This window comes from Acromyrmex echinatior, chromosome 10, assembly GCF_024713525.1.
Source record: "Acromyrmex echinatior isolate Ae372 chromosome 10, ASM2471352v2, whole genome shotgun sequence".
In the NCBI taxonomy this organism is placed as follows: domain Eukaryota; kingdom Metazoa; phylum Arthropoda; class Insecta; order Hymenoptera; family Formicidae; genus Acromyrmex; species Acromyrmex echinatior.
In genome coordinates this window covers 11,922,283-11,939,871 of record NC_141861.1, presented here as the reverse complement: position 1 = coordinate 11,939,871, position 17,589 = coordinate 11,922,283, and the positions used below count along the sequence as shown (strand labels likewise).

Here is a 17,589-nt window from a genome sequence, read left to right as displayed (position 1 = left end):
ATTTGACGACGTAGTAATGTGGTCTTCAGTTAATACATTTGGGGGAGGCTTTGCCTCTCACATATCTCGTCTTCTCTGTGGGCATCCTTGCCACACAACCTGCATCTCGGTCGACTCTTACAGAATTTTCGGATGTGGCCAATCCTAAAGCAGGAAACACATTTTAACTCTAGGAACAAAAGGTAAAACCTCATGGGAGTCGTAGAAAAGAAATATTTGCCTGGGGAGAGTCTGCCCAGCAAACTTAAAGTTAATTGAGGTGGAAGGGGCGCACTCGACACCGCTTTCCTTAACAACGCGCCTGTTAAGTCTTTTAATTTCGGCAATGGGGCAAGAAGATTTAAAATTTAATCTGAGTTCCTGTTCCGTTACAGAGACCGGAACGCCCCTTATTATACCTGAGTGCATTATCTTAAAAGTAGGAATAAAAATTGTGTACTCTGCCTTGATGAGGTCAGGGTTAGTCACAAGGTCATTGGTAGTTTCATAAGTGCGCATTTCAACCGAAATTTTGTCACGAAAGATCTTTTTCATAAATACTATGTCCGAGTGCACAACCATAGCGACTTGTCTCTTCATTAAAACTTCAAACGCGTTTTCGGTTATGCTGTTCACTTGTACATGAACAATAAAAGGCACGTGATCAGTCGGACTATACCTATTATCAGAGAGGTTATGGAAAACCTGTCGAGCATGGGCCGCATTATCGGATAAAGAGGCAGACGGAAGCAATCTTGTCCGGGCTCGGGCCCGGTCCATTGCGACGTTTGGTATACTCACGCTCATGCTCAAGTGCCGAGTCTTCATTGACTCTTCTTTGGCTCTTTTGGCCGCACGATCTATTGTAATGTCCATCTGCTCACATGTATCGTTTGATGCCTTGGCAAGTATTTCCTTGGCGAAAGCATCAAAGCGTTCGAAACGCTAGTGAGGATGATGCCGTTTGCAGAAATCAGAGGAAGGGGAGGAGAAGACCCATCGGGATCCCCCGATCCATGGGAGGCACACTCATAATTTTTCAAAATACCACAAGTAGTATAGGCAAGGGAGTTAGGCGCAAATAGAAAGGAAGTAAAATAGGAATGCGAGTCAAATTATAACTCGAAAAGTCGTAGGTCGCTCTAAAAAGAGCGGATGATGCAACACGCGACACTAAACAGACACGTCCACACCGCTCAAAGGCATGCGCCAAACTCCCGACGCGCGCTACTACTCTGCTCTCTCTCCTAGTTTTGCCTCGTGAACGTTCCTAAAACCCCTTCCATAATCGTATTACTAGTTCGCTCGTGATGGGAGAGATGTCAGGTGCGATCTAAACGTCTCTAAGCGTTCGTGTCTTGTGCCGGTGATTTTATTAGAAATTATTTTTGGACAAAATTAAAGTTATTGCGGACGTGACACTTTAAAGCATTTGTAGCATCGCATTGACTCCTGCACACTGAACGCGGAAACGCTTGCCGCATGGCAATAAGACACAGTAACCAATGAACATGTTAGGAGCTGTAATCTTATTGGCTACTGTATCACAATTGTCGCGCGGTAAAAGTTTTCGCATCCAGTGTGCAAGAACTATAAGACATTATTTAAGACAGTTTTAAGACAGTTTAAAATAAAAACGGATTATGAATATCGCCCCATGTTTAGCGTTTCATAGTTGGCAGCCTTTTCCGCTCACGATATTCATAAACAGAGACGGCGAAGATTAAGGGGCGGTTGTTCCACCTGTTGGTAAATTTGGCAATCCTCGCATGTAATTGGGTAATTTCGCTACTTACCTAACAGGTAAAATTTACCAAAAGATGGAACAATCGGACAATCTTAGAGAGAGACGCTTGCAAATTGTGCACACCCCATGTTATCCTTTGCATGCAGCATGGCTGTATGCGCATGCCTGGAAAAAAAGAACCAAGTTAATGCGCGCATAGGCGCTGCGTTCCATGCGGTTCATGCATGAAACGGAACGCACTCCTTAGGATCGATTCTGTATTTTCAAACAAAGTAAAAATTATAAAAGTGAGCAAATTTACTAGGTGTTGACCAATGAAATTATCAATATTCTAGTAAATTCACTCACTTTTGTAATTTTCACCTCGTTTCAAGATACAGAATCGATTCCCTTGTATATAAGAAAACAAATATGGCAGATTCGAATCGTCGAAAACCGAAACGCGTGATCGCAAAAATCAGTAAAAATATGACTGTGAAAAAGGTGCTATCACGATATCATAGGTCTGTTTTTTTGTGGCTGAATCAATGTATGTACAACATACATTTTTGAAAATTAAAGTAAGATAGATATATGTGATATTTATCGAAAGCAAGAAAGTTTTAATGCAGAAAACAGATCACATGAATGTGTAAGAAATTCACTAGATATACACACAACTGAGATACCAACAGCGGCAGGGCTGTGTGACTCAGTGGCAGAGCGAAAGTTTACCAACTCGGAGGAAAAAACAGGCCTGGGATTGAGACGAGGAGCGCCCTGATATTTTTCTCTGTTGTCGTCAATTGTTTACGAATGTTTGAAGAATCACATGGTGAAGCGAGGACAGTGAGGACACCACTTTTGTTATTTCCCTTATTTTGATAGTTGACGATCACTGTTCTTCAACGCAGTTGTTATCAGCATCTGTTATCAAATACTTTTTTGGTATGTAAATGTATCGAATGTCATGTTACGAAACAAAATTAACAAATATTTGCCAGATTGATTGCAAACGGTGGATCGACATCTTCACCGTTTTATTCATTTGTTTGAAATACATAACTTTTTATAATTAAACTTGTTTAATTAAGATTTATAAGTAAAATTATAATTAAAAACGAACGAGTAATATGTAATATTTATGTTTTACTTTGTTCCTTTTCGTACATATTACGTCATATCGTGCAATTGCTTTTTGCATAGATTTCTTGAACTTCTTTTATGTGTTTCGCGCGCTTGTATACACAAACGGAACAATTTTGTAAATTTTCATCTTTATAAAAATACATTATATCACTAGGATGATAGATAAAATTTTATGCTCAAATTAAATCTATAATCATAATTTATCTCTTACATCAAGTTTTATTCGACTCTTGATAATCTTGGTAAGCAAATTCTTTCAATGTTATATCATTTGTATTTTGGCATGTACCGGTTTAAAAAATGTATAAGCAAATAATACAAAAAGCTATATTTTAATAAATTAATAATAAATAAATATTCCTTTTTACAATTAAATTTTTTTCATTACAAGTAATAATTTGCAAATTCAAGTTGTCAAAACAAAAAATAAATGTATTTATGTTACGCATACATAGTAAAACTTGAAAAGTGTATAGTATATATGTAATATTTTATCTTAATATTAGATTTGATTAACAGGTGATTACACGATGCCAAAATTACCTCGTATCACTAGATCTTTGCGGATATTCACCTCTCTAGAGCACAGAGGAGAAACATTGGATTGCGAACTAAACGATTTACTGAAGAAAAGGCAGGAACGAACAGAAAGATTAAAAAGGTAGATGGATATCTTAAGTTGAAAAGAATATGGAATTTTTTATATAACTTGTGAGTTTATATTTTGATTTTTGTATAATATTTGCTAGAAATATTAGATATTCTCTCACAATGTGTATATACATCCATTTATTCATACATGTACATCTTGATATAACATCATATATTTACATATTCTAGCACTCTTGAGTGGCATGATATATACAAAAATGCATCTAAAAATCTTGCGGCATATCTGTTAGCATTGAGAAGCATTGTGCAACAAGTTCTAGGTGTGTAGTAAATAACAATTGAATTTGATAAATGATTCAATACTTTATTACTCTATTACATAACATTATTTCTTTAATAAAAATTTCTGTTGTACTAAAAATAACTTATAACTTGATTCGAAAATTAAAATTTTCTATTTCTAGCAAATGAGTCCCCAGATGTTATTAATGAATTCACGGTTTATGCATTACGTTTATTAATTGAAGATAAAAGCTTATCGAAAGAAAAATATAATCTACTTGGCAAAAAATCAGGACATATAACATATCACTGTGCAAAAGCTATGATGCTGGTATGATATGATGTATTGTACAATTTTAATGTAGTACACAATGTATACTTTTGACTATTTTTCTTTTATTGCAATTCTATGTAGGTAGTCAATGAAATTCAGCTAGAATGTCTTGAAGAAGCTATGGAATTATTATTAGAATCAAATGCGAACACTGCAGATTCACAGATTTTTGGAACAGATATTCCCTACAATCCAGCTAGGGTCGTATGGCCTGATACTGTTAAACTTCACAACATGTCTACAGAGAAGATACATTCAAATACTGATAAATTTACGATGATGATACACGAAACGAAACCTTCAACACAGAAGAAATCTGTGAGTATCTGTTTAATGTTTGAACAAAAAATTAATTTTTTTATCCTTTTTTATCATTTTCTCTGTTTGTAGTTTGATAGAACGATATTTACAAACGGATTAAAAAGCTGTCACAAAAAATACAGTATAGACATGTCATATCAAGATTTTGCAACAAAAATAATAGAAACATTAAAGATCTCTCAGAATATACAAGCAGAGTTATTCGATTTGTTAGGTTGTGAACACTTGGAATTTATCGAATATATTATTGAATATCAAAAGAGCATCGTATCGACATTTTCCTGTTCAAAAGGGTCCAAGAGACCGCAAACGAATGTGCGAGGCCCAATAATAAGTGGTCAAGTGACTATAGAATCCGAAAAGGAAAAGCAGTTGTACAAACAAGTACGTAAAGAGGAAAAGAGGTTCAACAGAATGGCGAACAAACGAGATGCCAAATTAGAAGCCGAGGAAAGAGAATTTGAAAGGAAAGAGAATGAACTGCAAATTAAGAGACAAGAGGCATTGAAAGCCACGTGTACTCCGCTATTTCCTAAAATTAACACTTTAGAGAGAGGCACACAGGAAGGTTTCCCATTTGTATTCGATTCTAAAGCGAATGTCAAGCAAGCGAGCATTATATCAGGACAAAAATTATTGTTGGCCGAAGATGTTACAAGGGAGGATAATGAACTCTGTGAACGAGTACATATACCGATATCGAAAGAAGAACCTATTAACGTTAAGATGAATCTCGTGTCGATATCTTCCCTAGACGAGATCGGTCAAATAGCCTTTAGTGGCGTAACGTCATTAAATAAGATTCAAAGTATAGTTTTCGACGCGGCGTACAACACTAATGAGAATCTACTGATTTGTGCTCCGACCGGAGCGGGAAAGACAAACGTTGCCATGCTGACTGTGGTGCATCAATTGAAACAGAACATTCGAGACGGACAATTACAAAAGAATCAATTTAAGATAATCTATGTCGCGCCAATGAAGGCCCTAGCGGCGGAAATGACCGCAAACTTTAGCAAAAAACTCTATCCTCTAGGTGTGTGCGTTCGCGAGCTGACTGGTGATATACAATTGACGAAACAAGAGATTCAACAGACTCAGATGATAGTGACTACGCCAGAAAAGTGGGACGTCGTCACGAGGAAAGGTACGGGCGATATTTCCCTCACGAGTATCGTGAGATTGCTCATTATCGACGAGGTGCATTTGCTGCATGGTGACAGGGGACCCGTTGTAGAAGCGTTGGTTGCAAGAACTCTGCGTCAGGTGGAATCATCGCAGAGCATGATTAGGATAGTCGGGCTGTCTGCGACGCTTCCAAATTACGTGGATGTCGCGCGATTTTTGCGCGTCAGTCCACACAAAGGATTATTCTACTTTGATCATCGTTTCCGACCAGTGCCTCTCAGTCAGACTTTCATCGGCGTAAAGGCTATCAAGCCGATGCAACAGATGAGCGACATGGACTTGGTGTGTTACAAAAACGTCGTGGAGATGGTGCGGCAGGGCCATCAAGTCATGGTATTCGTGCATGCGCGAAACGCCACCGTTAGAATGGCGAACGTTCTGAAAGAGCTGGCGTTAAAAAATGATATGCACAAGTACTTTCTATCCGACGGACAGGCAAGGTACATAAACAAAGCCTTTCCAAAGTCGCGCAACAAGTATCTTGGTGAGCTGTTCAATAGTGGACTGTCGGTACATCACGCTGGCTTACTGCGCTCCGATAGGAATCTCGTTGAGAAATACTTCTCCGACGGTCTGATTAAAGTGCTGGTGTGTACCGCCACGCTAGCTTGGGGCGTAAATCTACCTGCGCATGCGGTTATCATACGTGGAACCGAGATTTACGATTCCAAGCATGGTTCATACGTGGATCTGGGTATCCTGGATGTATTGCAGATCTTCGGTCGTGCTGGCAGGCCGCAATTCGACAAGTCAGGACACGCGGTCATCATTACCTCGCACAGCAAGCTGTCTCATTATCTCTCATTGTTGACGAATCAAATACCGATTGAGAGTAGCTTCATCACATACTTGGCCGACAATTTGAATGCCGAGATAGCATTAGGCACGATATCCAACGTGACAGAAGCGGTCGAATGGTTAAGCTACACCTATCTCTTTGTACGAATGAAATTGAACTTTCAGGCATACGGCATGGTCTATCAGAACCTCATGAATGATGTGAATCTCGAAAAGAAGCGGAAGGAGCTCATCGACGTCGCCGCGAAGGCATTGGACAAAGCGCAGATGATCAGATATGATGCGCGCACCGGTGATCTCAATGCGACTGATTTGGGACGTATTGCGAGCCATTATTATCTCAAGTACGACACCGTTGAGATCTTCAACGAACTCCAGAAGTCTCTCATGACCGAGACAGAGATTTTTGCGATGATATCGCACGCTCAGGAATTCGAACAGCTTAAGGTACGAGACGACGAGGTGAACGAGTTAGATGAGTTGATACAAGAGTGCGAGCTCATACCACAGGGCGGTGTGGAGAATGTCCACGGCAAAGTCAATATATTGCTGCAAACGTATCTATCCAGAGGACGAGTGAACACGGCCTCATTGATATCCGATCAGGCTTATGTCACGCAGAATGCTTTGCGAATAGCCAGAGCTCTCTTCGAGATTATGCTCAGACGTAACAACGCAACAATGGCCGGACGATTGTTGCAGATGGCAAAGATGTTCGAGGCGCAACAATGGGACATGTTGACGCCATTGCGCCAATTCGACTGTCTTTCCATGGAGGTGATCGACAAGATCGAGTCACGCAACTTGGAGATCTATCGATTGCAAGAGATGGACGTGAAGGAAATTGGAAATATTTTACGGAACCAACACGCGGCGATAATGGTAAAAAAGTGCTGTGACGAATTGCCCGTACTGGATGCAGATTACAGCTTACAGCCCATTACGCGCACCATCCTGAGGATACGGCTCAAATTAACATCACAGTTCCGCTGGAACGACAAGATTCACGGGAAAAATTCGCAAGCTTTCTGGATATGGATTGAGGACCCAGATAGTAACTTTATTTATCATCACGAGTATTTTATACTGACGAAGAAGATGGTCTGTCAGAACCTCGAGCAAGAACTCGTCATGACTATACCATTGTCCGAATCGTTACCGACGCAGTATCTCATCAAAATCACAAGCGATCATTGGCTCGGATGCGAAGCTACGTTTCCCTTGATCTTTCATGATCTCATTCTGCCAGAAACTCATCCCCCGCACACAGATCTGCTAGAATTGCAACCATTACCGATAACCGTTCTCAAAAATCCAAACTTTGAGAGCTTGTATAACTTTTCCCATTTTAATCCAATACAGACGCAAATCTTTCATTGTCTATATCACACGGATAACAATGTTCTTCTCGGTGCTCCGACTGGCTCGGGGAAAACAATTGCAGCGGAGATTGCTATGTTTCGCGTTTTCAAACAGAATCCCGATCAGAAGGTCGTTTACATAGCGCCCCTGAAAGCTCTGGTCAGGGAACGTATAAACGACTGGAAGGAACGATTGGAGGAACGACTAGGTAAAAGAGTGGTGGAGCTGACCGGAGACGTATCACCCGACATAAAGATGATAGCCAGCGCGAGTGTGATCGTCACGACGCCCGAGAAGTGGGATGGTATTAGCCGAAGTTGGCAAACGCGAAGCTACGTGAAGAAAGTGGCACTCATAGTGATCGACGAGATTCATTTGTTGGGCGAGGATCGTGGTCCGGTGCTCGAGGTGATCATCTCCCGTACCAATTTCATATCCTCGCACACGCACAACAAGGTCAGAATCATCGGGCTCTCGACTGCGCTGGCCAACGCGATAGATCTGGCCAATTGGCTCGGTATCAAAGAGATGGGGCTCTATAATTTCCGGCCGTCCGTGAGACCAGTGCCATTGGAGGTTCACATCAGCGGATTTCCTGGTAAACACTATTGTCCTCGGATGGCGACCATGAACAGACCAACTTTTCAAGCGATTAGGCAACATGCGCCTACTAGTCCTTCTCTCGTATTTGTCTCCTCTCGCAGGCAAACTCGTCTGACCGCTCTCGATCTGATTGCCTATCTCGCGGCGGAGGATAATCCCAAGCAATGGTTACATATGCCGGAAGAACAAATGAACGACATTCTGGAAAATATAAATGACTCAAATCTAAAACTCACACTCGCTTTTGGAATTGGCCTTCACCATGCCGGTCTTCAAGACAGAGACAGGAGAACCGTGGAGGAATTATTTGTCAATAATAAGATACAGGTATACATGTAACCTTCAACAGCTTTGATTGTATTTCGAATTCAATCCGCAATTATTATCAATGCATAATATAACATGCAAACAACAAAGATTTATTTTTATGGAATAAAATTTACCAACTTTTATACCTAGTATATATTTTCTATACACTTTCTTGCATAGTTGTATAACTATGCAAGAAAAGAATTATAAAAGTGACTATCCCATACATTGTATGAATATAATTAATGCATTAATCAATTGTCAATTGTTAATGTAGGTATTAATCACGACAGCCACTTTGGCCTGGGGTGTTAATTTCCCTGCTCATCTGGTAGTGATAAAGGGCACGGAATATTATGATGGCAAACTAAAGCGTTACGTAGACATGCCGATAACGGACGTTCTCCAAATGATGGGTCGTGCTGGCAGACCGCAGTTTGATGATTCTGGTGTGGCAGTCGTTCTTGTGCATGACTTAAAGAAAAATTTTTACAAGAAATTTTTATACGAACCGTTTCCTGTGGAATCGAGTCTGATGGGAGTGTTACCTGATCATATTAATGCTGAAATTGTCGCTGGTACCATCAAGAACAAACAAGAATTTCTCGATTATTTAACGTGGACATATTATTTTCGAAGATTGATGAAAAATCCGAAATATTATGATCTGGATATCTTGGAGCCTTATTATATCAATGAATATCTCTCGAAATTGGTAGAGACCACCGTAAAGTCGTTAATGGATTCGCATTGTATCGATTATGATGAGGTATCGGTTACGATGATAAAATCTATTGGAGTAGCATAATAATAATTTACAATAGATAAATTTCCTGATATTCTATCTAGGACGAACAAACTTTACTTTCGTTGCCGATGGGTAAGATAGCGTCATTTTATTATTTGTCGCATAATACGATGCTGATGTTTATGCAATCGCTAGAGGAGAACTTGACGTTGGATCAGTATTTACATATACTCTGCAACTCATATGAATACAATGAATTACCTGTGCGACATAACGAGGAATTATTGAATGAGTAAGTCTTGGAAGAGATAAGTAAGTCATTCGCGCTTCTTTCGCTTACTTTTTTTTTTACAACGCAAATGTTATTTAACAGGGAATTAGCAAAATTATGCCGTTATTCTTCAAATCAGTACGATTCTCCACATACAAAAGCATTTCTCTTGCTGCAAGCTCATTTCTCAAGACTACAATTACCTTGCACCGATTATATCACTGATCTGAAATCAGTGCTCGACCAAGCAATCAGAATAATACAGGTATGAATATAAATTTAATTTCTAAGATATATGGCATGTAACGCCTTTTATACGTATGTATATTTAGATTTGATTACTGACTATATTAACAGAAAATAATTTTCAGGCAATGATCGATACAGTCGCAGAACGTGGATGGTTAACAAGCACATTAAGGATAATGCAACTGTTTCAAATGATTGTGCAAGCACGATGGATAGATGAATCTGCAATAATGACGTTACCGCATATAAGGACGGAAGATTTACGCTTGTTTTCATCATTGTCGATGGCTCTTCCAATATTGTGTTCCATAACATACGACAATTATAACAGACTTGCAAAGGCTTTACATGAAGGAGAATATCGGGTAGATCAAATACGTGAGGTAATAAAATTGGAAAGATATCTGTCTAATATTTATATGTTATAAAAAATATTTTTTTATATTGAAAAGTCAAAACTATTTTCTAGATACATCAAGTGATTAGAGATATGCCGATAATATCCGTTGATTTAATGTTGGAGAATTCTTGGGACCTTAACGTTGAAAAGAGGAAGATATTGCTGAAGCCTAATAACGATGATTCCATAGCAGTTCGACGGAATGAAGAGTATACATTAACTATTGGATTGAAAAGAACAAATAATTCTAAAGTTTTGAAAGCACACTGTCCAATGTTTTTGAAAGGAAAGGATGAAAGTTGGTTTTTGATACTAGGCGACATTCAGAATAAAGAATTATGGGCTCTAAAGAGAGTGTCTGGTATAAATAATCAACAGAAATATCATCAATTACAATTTACTGCACCTAATAGCTTGGGTAAATAACTCATTAATTCGTCTATAATGTTTTTCTCGTAGCATATTTCTACGAGTTTTTGAATACAAATTTCAACATTTATTTTAGGAACAACAAAGTTAGCATTCTACTTGATTTCTGACTGCTATATGGGATTGGATCAACAGTACAGTATTTATTTAGATGTAACATGCTAAATATTCAAATAATAATCAAACATCTAAGACTGAAAACAATGGGTAATGTATTATAATTATCAACCTTTCTATATTGTTAATATAAGGATTACAAAAATAAAGAAAAAGAAAACTTATAAGATTGTTAATATATGTTGAGATGAGCGAAAGATGAGATTTGCTATAGATGTTTATGGACATGATTATAGGATATTTATCATAAATTGTGTACAGAAACTTGTATATTTTTCTTCACGTAATTTTATTACACGTCTATGAAATATATATGTATAGATTATATTGGTTTTTTTTCATACAAATATAAACCTTATTACCTCGGTATATAAAGATAGAAAAAGCAACACGTGCAGGATCAGTTGTACGATTTCGTACAATACTTTTGTTACAAACCAGTTCTTTTACTGCCAAATGAATCGATTATTGTATATCATTCATTTTAATTAATGTTTTGGCGAGATAGGATTTTATATCGTAGATCACTTATGCTTTCGCGAAATATATTGTTTGATAGAGTTGTGTTGTAATACACATAAAAAAAGTCTTAGGAATAAAAAATTACTGAATGCATTTAGGTATATACTGATCCTTTTTTAAATTTACATCGTGTCACAGTAATATAATATTTAATTTATTCGGTTTATTTCCCTTCTGTCCTCTCTCTATGCTTAGGTAATAATAGATTATATAATAGGAAGGATATGAGATCATTCCATTGCTTTGTATGAAAAGAAAAAAAAAAGAAAAATTTGTGTGACCGCGCGCACATGTATGTATTTTAAATCCTTAAATCCAAAATTCTCGTATTGTTGTATCAATTATAACACAGATTCATACTAAGGGCACAGAAGAGATTTTACAAAATGTTTATAAATCCAATAGCATATTTAATCTAATTTAATCACAGAGTACGAAATGATTCAAGTAAATGTTTATGTGATGTATTAAATTATATTTAATTGAGCTCGCTCTCTCTCTCTCTCCCCCTTCCCCTCTCCCTCTCTATACGCGCGCACGTACGTACGCACATAGGGTGTCCCATTTTTAATAATGCATTAATATATTTTTAATAGTGTATAAGATTTCTGGAAAACTATAGTAGATACGAAAAAATGTTTCAAATAAAAGTTATATGATTCGGAGGGAGACATAAGAAGGTACCATTGATTTGGATAGCGTCGCCAAGATCAAGTTAAGGTCACATCGATTTTTTTTAATGGAATATCCTATTTTTCATTGTAAAATCTAATAGCTGCTGTCGAGAGCTTTTCAGAACGCTATAAGAAAATATTTTTTCATTAAGTATTTTTTGAGTTATGATGTTTGAAAGTTACAGTACTGCCGGCATTAGCATTACCCAAAGTGTCCGACGGCTAAAATCTCTTGAAGTATTACTGTTCAAGATTATGTTCTAGATATCATTTATCAAGATCAAAGCCAATGGAGGTTGTATCTCTTATTTTCATTTTTACGTAAAAATGAATTTTTAGTGCAAAAATGGAAAAAGAGGAATAATTTTTAATGACCTTGATCTTGACAAATGTTATCCAGGACATAATTCCGAACAACATTCAAGAGGTTTTAGCTGTCGGTCGGACACCTTGCGTAATGCTAATGCTGGCGGTACTGAACTTTCAGTTGTAACTCGAAAAGTACGTAATGAAAAATAACTTTATTACAGTGTTTTGGAAAGCTCTTAACATCGCTTATTAGATTCTGTCATCAAAAATAGAATGTTCCATAAAGGAAAATTGATGTGATCTTGATCTATCTTTGGCAACGTCACATAGTCAAATCAATGGTATCTTCTTATGTCTCCATCCGAAACATACAACTTTTGTTTGGAACATTTTTCTGTATCTACCATAGTTTTCGAGAAATCTTAATTTATTATTTAAAATGGTGCGTGCGTGCGTGCGTGCGCGCGCGTGTGTGTGTGTGAGTAGAGTGAGAGAGAGAGAGCTCTGTGTGTGTGTGTGTGTGCGTGTGCGCGCGCGCGCGCGCGCGTGTGTGTAGGGCATCCTGAAAGATTTTGCCAATCGCTTTTGTGTAGATAGAGTGGACTAAACTGAGTCGAAAAATCCTCTACTTAAATCCTCTATTAAAGATAGCCGAATAAGCGTCCGTTCGGCCTATTAATGCCAAAGCGTACGCCTATTGTTGGCTCGGCACGCGAGTCATGGGGAGTGGGAATAGCTTGGTAGGCGAGCTTCCAAGTCGCGCTTATTCGACTATCTTTAACGATTAGTATCTCAATAACTTTTGCGAGCATTGCAAAATGGTAGAGGATTTTTCGACTCAATTTAGTCCGCTCTGTCTACACAAAAAAGCGATTGGCAAAAACTTTCGGGACACCCTATGTATATATATATATATAGTTTAAATGTCAAAAATAGTAAACGTTATTTTTATAACAGTATAGAATTTTATAATCTAGCTTAAATTAATCTAGAAACCAATCTAAAAACAATTTTAAAATTTTGCTAATTCATAGTATAGCCTAAACATAACACAATTCAAGCACCGTAAAAATTATATTACTTCTAACATAAATAGTACATTTAAAATATAAATTTAGGTACAAATTAACAGTTTTAATACATCTCTCTAATTATATATATAAAAAGAATCTAATTTATAGAATAAGTACCAATAAACAATATTCTCTTCTTTGCCAATAGTTTGAAATCTGCTTACTCAAAAGTGCACATGCAAGAAACACACTTCGCTGTTAATTCTAAAATAGTTTTATGGAAAATCAAAGCAAAGAAATATTTAAGCTCCTTCCCATATTGAAATCTGGAAGTACTGAATATCTCTTGTAAGTAATAAACCGAAACGCAATTATGCAAAAAGTTTCGGTAATAGTACATTTCTATCTATTAACATATAGCGCAAGAATTAACATTTGTCCCAACACCCATCGCATAATAGTCATATTATACAAATAATATTAGAAGTTACAGCAATTAAATTCAGTGTCTCCTCTTGCATTACAAAATCTCAATGTTCAACCTAGTCTCGTTTATAATAATTTATAGAAGTTTTTACTGTTATCTTATTGTTAAACATCATTCCACTTTAAGAAAATGTCTATAATCAGTGAACTGACCAATGACCGTATTTGATATTGTGTACAGTTTTATCACTCAAGAACTAAGGAAGCACTAGCATAACTGACAGAACTGTCATTCATATTGTTACATTGACTACTTTGAGCATATTTCAAAAATTTTAGATTCATTCTTTGACCATTTGTATTTCCTTTAAGACTGTGAATTGCCTGTATGAAGATATAAAATACAACATTGATTAAAATAATTAGAATCTAACTCACTTAGGATCTGGGCACAATAGAACAAATATTAGGGACAGGAATAAATATTAAGATTTCAACCTATCAGATACCAGTTACACTAGAATACACGATTTCTTATAAATTAAAATCTCAATATTTATTTCTATTCCTATTATTTCCTCCATTGTGCGCAGGATCTTATCTATTTAATTTTCTTGCTTTATTACCTGCAACAAAACGCCAATTGGATGTCGGCCACATATAGTATTGCCATATTTCTTAAGATATTCGGTGAACATTAGAGGATTCAAAGTCTCTATAATGTCCATACCCTAATTTAATGAATATATGTAACATTATAGACATTGCAATATACTTAAATTACGAAATTAATCGTCACCCTTGCTCAAAGAAAAGAAATTAAAAACCATACCATTTTGTCGAGATTTTGAATAGATCTATGTATAGGTCCACATGATCTATCATAGTAAGTATAGCGAAAACGTTGTCCCCAGTGACAGAAATCTGAAGAAATGACGAACAATGTTTGCGGATCAGCCATGTAGGGCGCTAACAATCTCCCGTAAAGAGCCTCTCTTTCCGGACTCAAAGATCCCACCAAAATTGGGATTATAGTAAATGAGTCCTTGAATCTATAAATACATATATACATATCTTATTATTATCTTATTATTATATAGTAATAAACAGAGAGAAATTATACATGTCCCTAGCTTGCTACAACCAATATAATTTTACCAATATAATTTTGTGTATTTCTGATATATTTTAGATAATTAATTTATGTATCTATAAACATACCCTTCCATAACTTTAGCAATAAACGGCAACTGCATCTCAATGCTATGCTCTTCTTCATCTGTGTTCAAATCCATGCATTCAAAATGACCAGTTTCTTCAAGTTCTCTTCTCACTGTTAAAAATATATCAGTTTTGTAAAAAAAATTCAAGGATTGTACTTTATATGCTATATACAAGAAGCATTTTTCCTTACATAAAATGTATTTTCTTCACTATTTGTTATAAGTTAACCATTTAAAAAAAAAACAAAATATAAATATGTTAATGCAGGGATAATAACGAAATGTACATATAAGCACCTTGTTGATCAATAAGTAGATCATATAACGGTGTTCGGTAAATGGAAGCCGAAGATAGGGCACAACCTGGTAATCTCACATGATGAGAAGGCCCTAGAATAAATATCCTACGGCTGCATAACAGCACGTTGCACGGTTCATTTGACTGAGAAATTTGAAAAATTACAAACTAAACTATATATTATAAAGGCTACTTTATATGAAAATTTACATTGATTAAACTATCGCAATATAAACTGATATTCTCTTCTAATGATTACAATAAGATAATATGATTACAAAATAACATAAATGTAATTTATACAGATAGGTTTAAATTATATTTTTACATTTTAAATTGTGATTAAACATTTGTTTATAAAATGCTAAGATAATGTAGCTAATATAATTCACACTTACACAACTACAGGACTAATTTGTCGGTAAGCAAAACCAGCACATGCCCCACAATAGCTGTATCCTGCATGACTGTAAATTGATAGTTTAATGTATACACATATGAGAGTATGTGTATCTTAATAAATTTGAAGAAAATATTATATTGGACTACTAACGGGGCAATGATGGCTCTTGCGGGTCCATGGGATAAATCAGCGGCGCTTAACCAACCTTCCAACTGTTTACTCAGTTCTGAACCTATGGTAAATAGAGATTTTAACTTTATGATAATACATGAATTAAAATTTTTATTATAAAATAGAAATACACACATATATATATATATATATACACACATATATATATATATATATATATATATATACATATATTTAAAATATAGATGTTTGTTTGATGAATTATAGAAATTTATTTCTCCTTTGAGCAAATAATAAGACAGATAAAAAGAGAGTATATTATATGATATGTGTATGCATTTTCACAAGAATAAATCATCAAATTCAATTTTTAATTTTTTATTCATATTACATTATATTATATATTATATATATCGTAGGTTAATATCGTCAAATATTCTGCACACAACAATTAATAAATTTATATGTGATTGAGAATTTTCAACTGAAAAAAAAAAATATATATATATATATACATATATATATATATATCCCAAGTCCAATTCATCGAGATTTTCTATCAAGTAAAGTTGTCGACAATTTTACTTGATAGAATGCGAGGATAAGTGAAAATAAGTGAAAAGTAAAATGCATTTTTCTTACCATTGTCCGAGTACCAACTACCAGCGTGAGAAGCTCTCCTGATTAATGCCATTTTTTGGCCGAACACGTCGTGTCGTTTCGTATGTATTCGCGTTTAATGACACTTCATCTAGCGTGAAATCCTTGGCGAGATCACAAATGAGATAGGAATAAGTTGTATATTTTAACCGAGTGTAAATGTTTATAAAACGTTATCACAAAAATCCTTGGCTACTGCTCTTTCCATAGATTATTCAATGAATGTAGGTGAATGTTTAAAGTCGATATGCAATTGACTAACGATAAAACAAAGAATCCAACATGGCTGATTTGCAATTTCGTTGGTGAAATTGAATCAAAGCGCGTCTATTGGTTAATACGTCATGCGTTCAGAAATATCGCTCAGATGCCTCAGATGCTTATTCGTATATTACATGACCAGCAAAACCTCCGGTTGTAAAAATTAAAATTATCATTTTAAATCGTTTGTATTTCGTATGAAGAGTTTTGAAGTGCAAATAAAAAGGTTTCTGAGTCATCCAGACATTTTTAATTATATTGGGTCATCTAAAAAGTATCCGCGATATTTTATCACTAGATATATCACCATCAACACACATCTAGTGACAAAAAACCGCGGATACTTTTTAGATGACCCAATAATTTAATTATTTTGATCGGAATCCATTCAAATAATTCCATTATATGTTTTTCGGTTATTATTCGATCAACAAGATGGATGAGTAACTAACATTGCAAGACAAAATTCTTTGCATCATTCTCTGTAATAGACCTCAAATACTATTGTCATAGGATTTAATTATATCAGGTTTTGAAACATAATACAAAAATTAGAAATTGTTTTATTGTATATTTTAACCGTCACTCCTTCAAAGTATTGTGAAGTGTCTGAACGTAAGTTAAGACACGTTTAATTTTATATATAATTTAACAAAACTGACATTAGATAAAGAAGATATCAAGTATGATTATGAGATAATACGTATGCAACTGTTTTCCATTAATTAAAAAATGCAATAACCAAAATAACCATGCAATATGTCTAATAAAAAACAATACAGAAATAGGAA

At 35.8% G+C, this 17,589-nt stretch overlaps 2 protein-coding genes across 3 annotated transcripts; one reads left to right on the top strand and one right to left on the bottom strand.

Annotated features, from left to right (window-relative positions):
- The first annotated feature begins 1,914 nt into the window (after window positions 1–1,914).
- On the top strand, window positions 1,915–11,202 carry obe (activating signal cointegrator 1 complex subunit obelus). Of its 2 annotated transcripts, none has more exons than XM_011053285.2 (13): window positions 1,915–2,013; window positions 2,101–2,653; window positions 3,374–3,515; window positions 3,695–3,786; window positions 3,931–4,079; window positions 4,164–4,400; window positions 4,473–8,681; window positions 8,941–9,432; window positions 9,513–9,703; window positions 9,785–9,947; window positions 10,054–10,314; window positions 10,401–10,749; window positions 10,837–11,202. In XM_011053285.2, exons 3-13 carry the CDS (start codon window positions 3,385–3,387, stop codon window positions 10,923–10,925), a joined length of 6,363 nt encoding a protein of 2,120 aa, XP_011051587.2. In that variant the 5' UTR covers window positions 1,915–2,013; window positions 2,101–2,653; window positions 3,374–3,384; the 3' UTR covers window positions 10,926–11,202. The 2 variants fall into 2 exon arrangements, with proteins under 2 accessions (XP_011051587.2, XP_087266278.1); XM_087410152.1 differs by having other exon boundaries at window positions 1,927–2,286; window positions 2,374–2,653.
- LOC105144400 (protein MEMO1) lies at window positions 11,143–16,778 on the bottom strand. Its single transcript, XM_011053284.2, has 8 exons — window positions 16,520–16,778; window positions 15,896–15,977; window positions 15,741–15,809; window positions 15,342–15,454; window positions 15,043–15,154; window positions 14,654–14,873; window positions 14,448–14,552; window positions 11,143–14,205 (listed from the first exon to the last, which is right to left on the bottom strand). The coding sequence occupies exons 1-8, from the start codon at window positions 16,569–16,571 to the stop codon at window positions 14,068–14,070; spliced, it is 891 nt and encodes a 296-aa protein (XP_011051586.1). The 5' UTR covers window positions 16,572–16,778; the 3' UTR covers window positions 11,143–14,067.
- Between the last annotated feature and the right edge of the window lie 811 nt (window positions 16,779–17,589).

Bases quoted from the DNA above. Each gene is read 5' to 3' on its own strand.
- obe (XM_011053285.2), top strand. From the start codon at position 3,385: ATGCCAAAATTACCTCGTATCACTAGATCTTTGCGGATATTCACCTCT. The intron at 4,080-4,163 runs GTATGATATGAT...AATTCTATGTAG, and splicing joins GTGCAAAAGCTATGATGCTG to GTAGTCAATGAAATTCAGCT. The intron at 9,433-9,512 runs GTATCGGTTACG...TATTCTATCTAG, and splicing joins ATTGTATCGATTATGATGAG to GACGAACAAACTTTACTTTC.
- LOC105144400 (XM_011053284.2), bottom strand. From the start codon at position 16,571: ATGGCATTAATCAGGAGAGCTTCTCACGCTGGTAGTTGGTACTCGGAC. The intron at 15,978-16,519 runs GTAAGAAAAATG...TATTTACCATAG, and splicing joins TAGTTGGTACTCGGACAATG to GTTCAGAACTGAGTAAACAG. The intron at 14,206-14,447 runs GTAATAAAGCAA...ATCTTCATACAG, and splicing joins CAATTGGCGTTTTGTTGCAG to GCAATTCACAGTCTTAAAGG.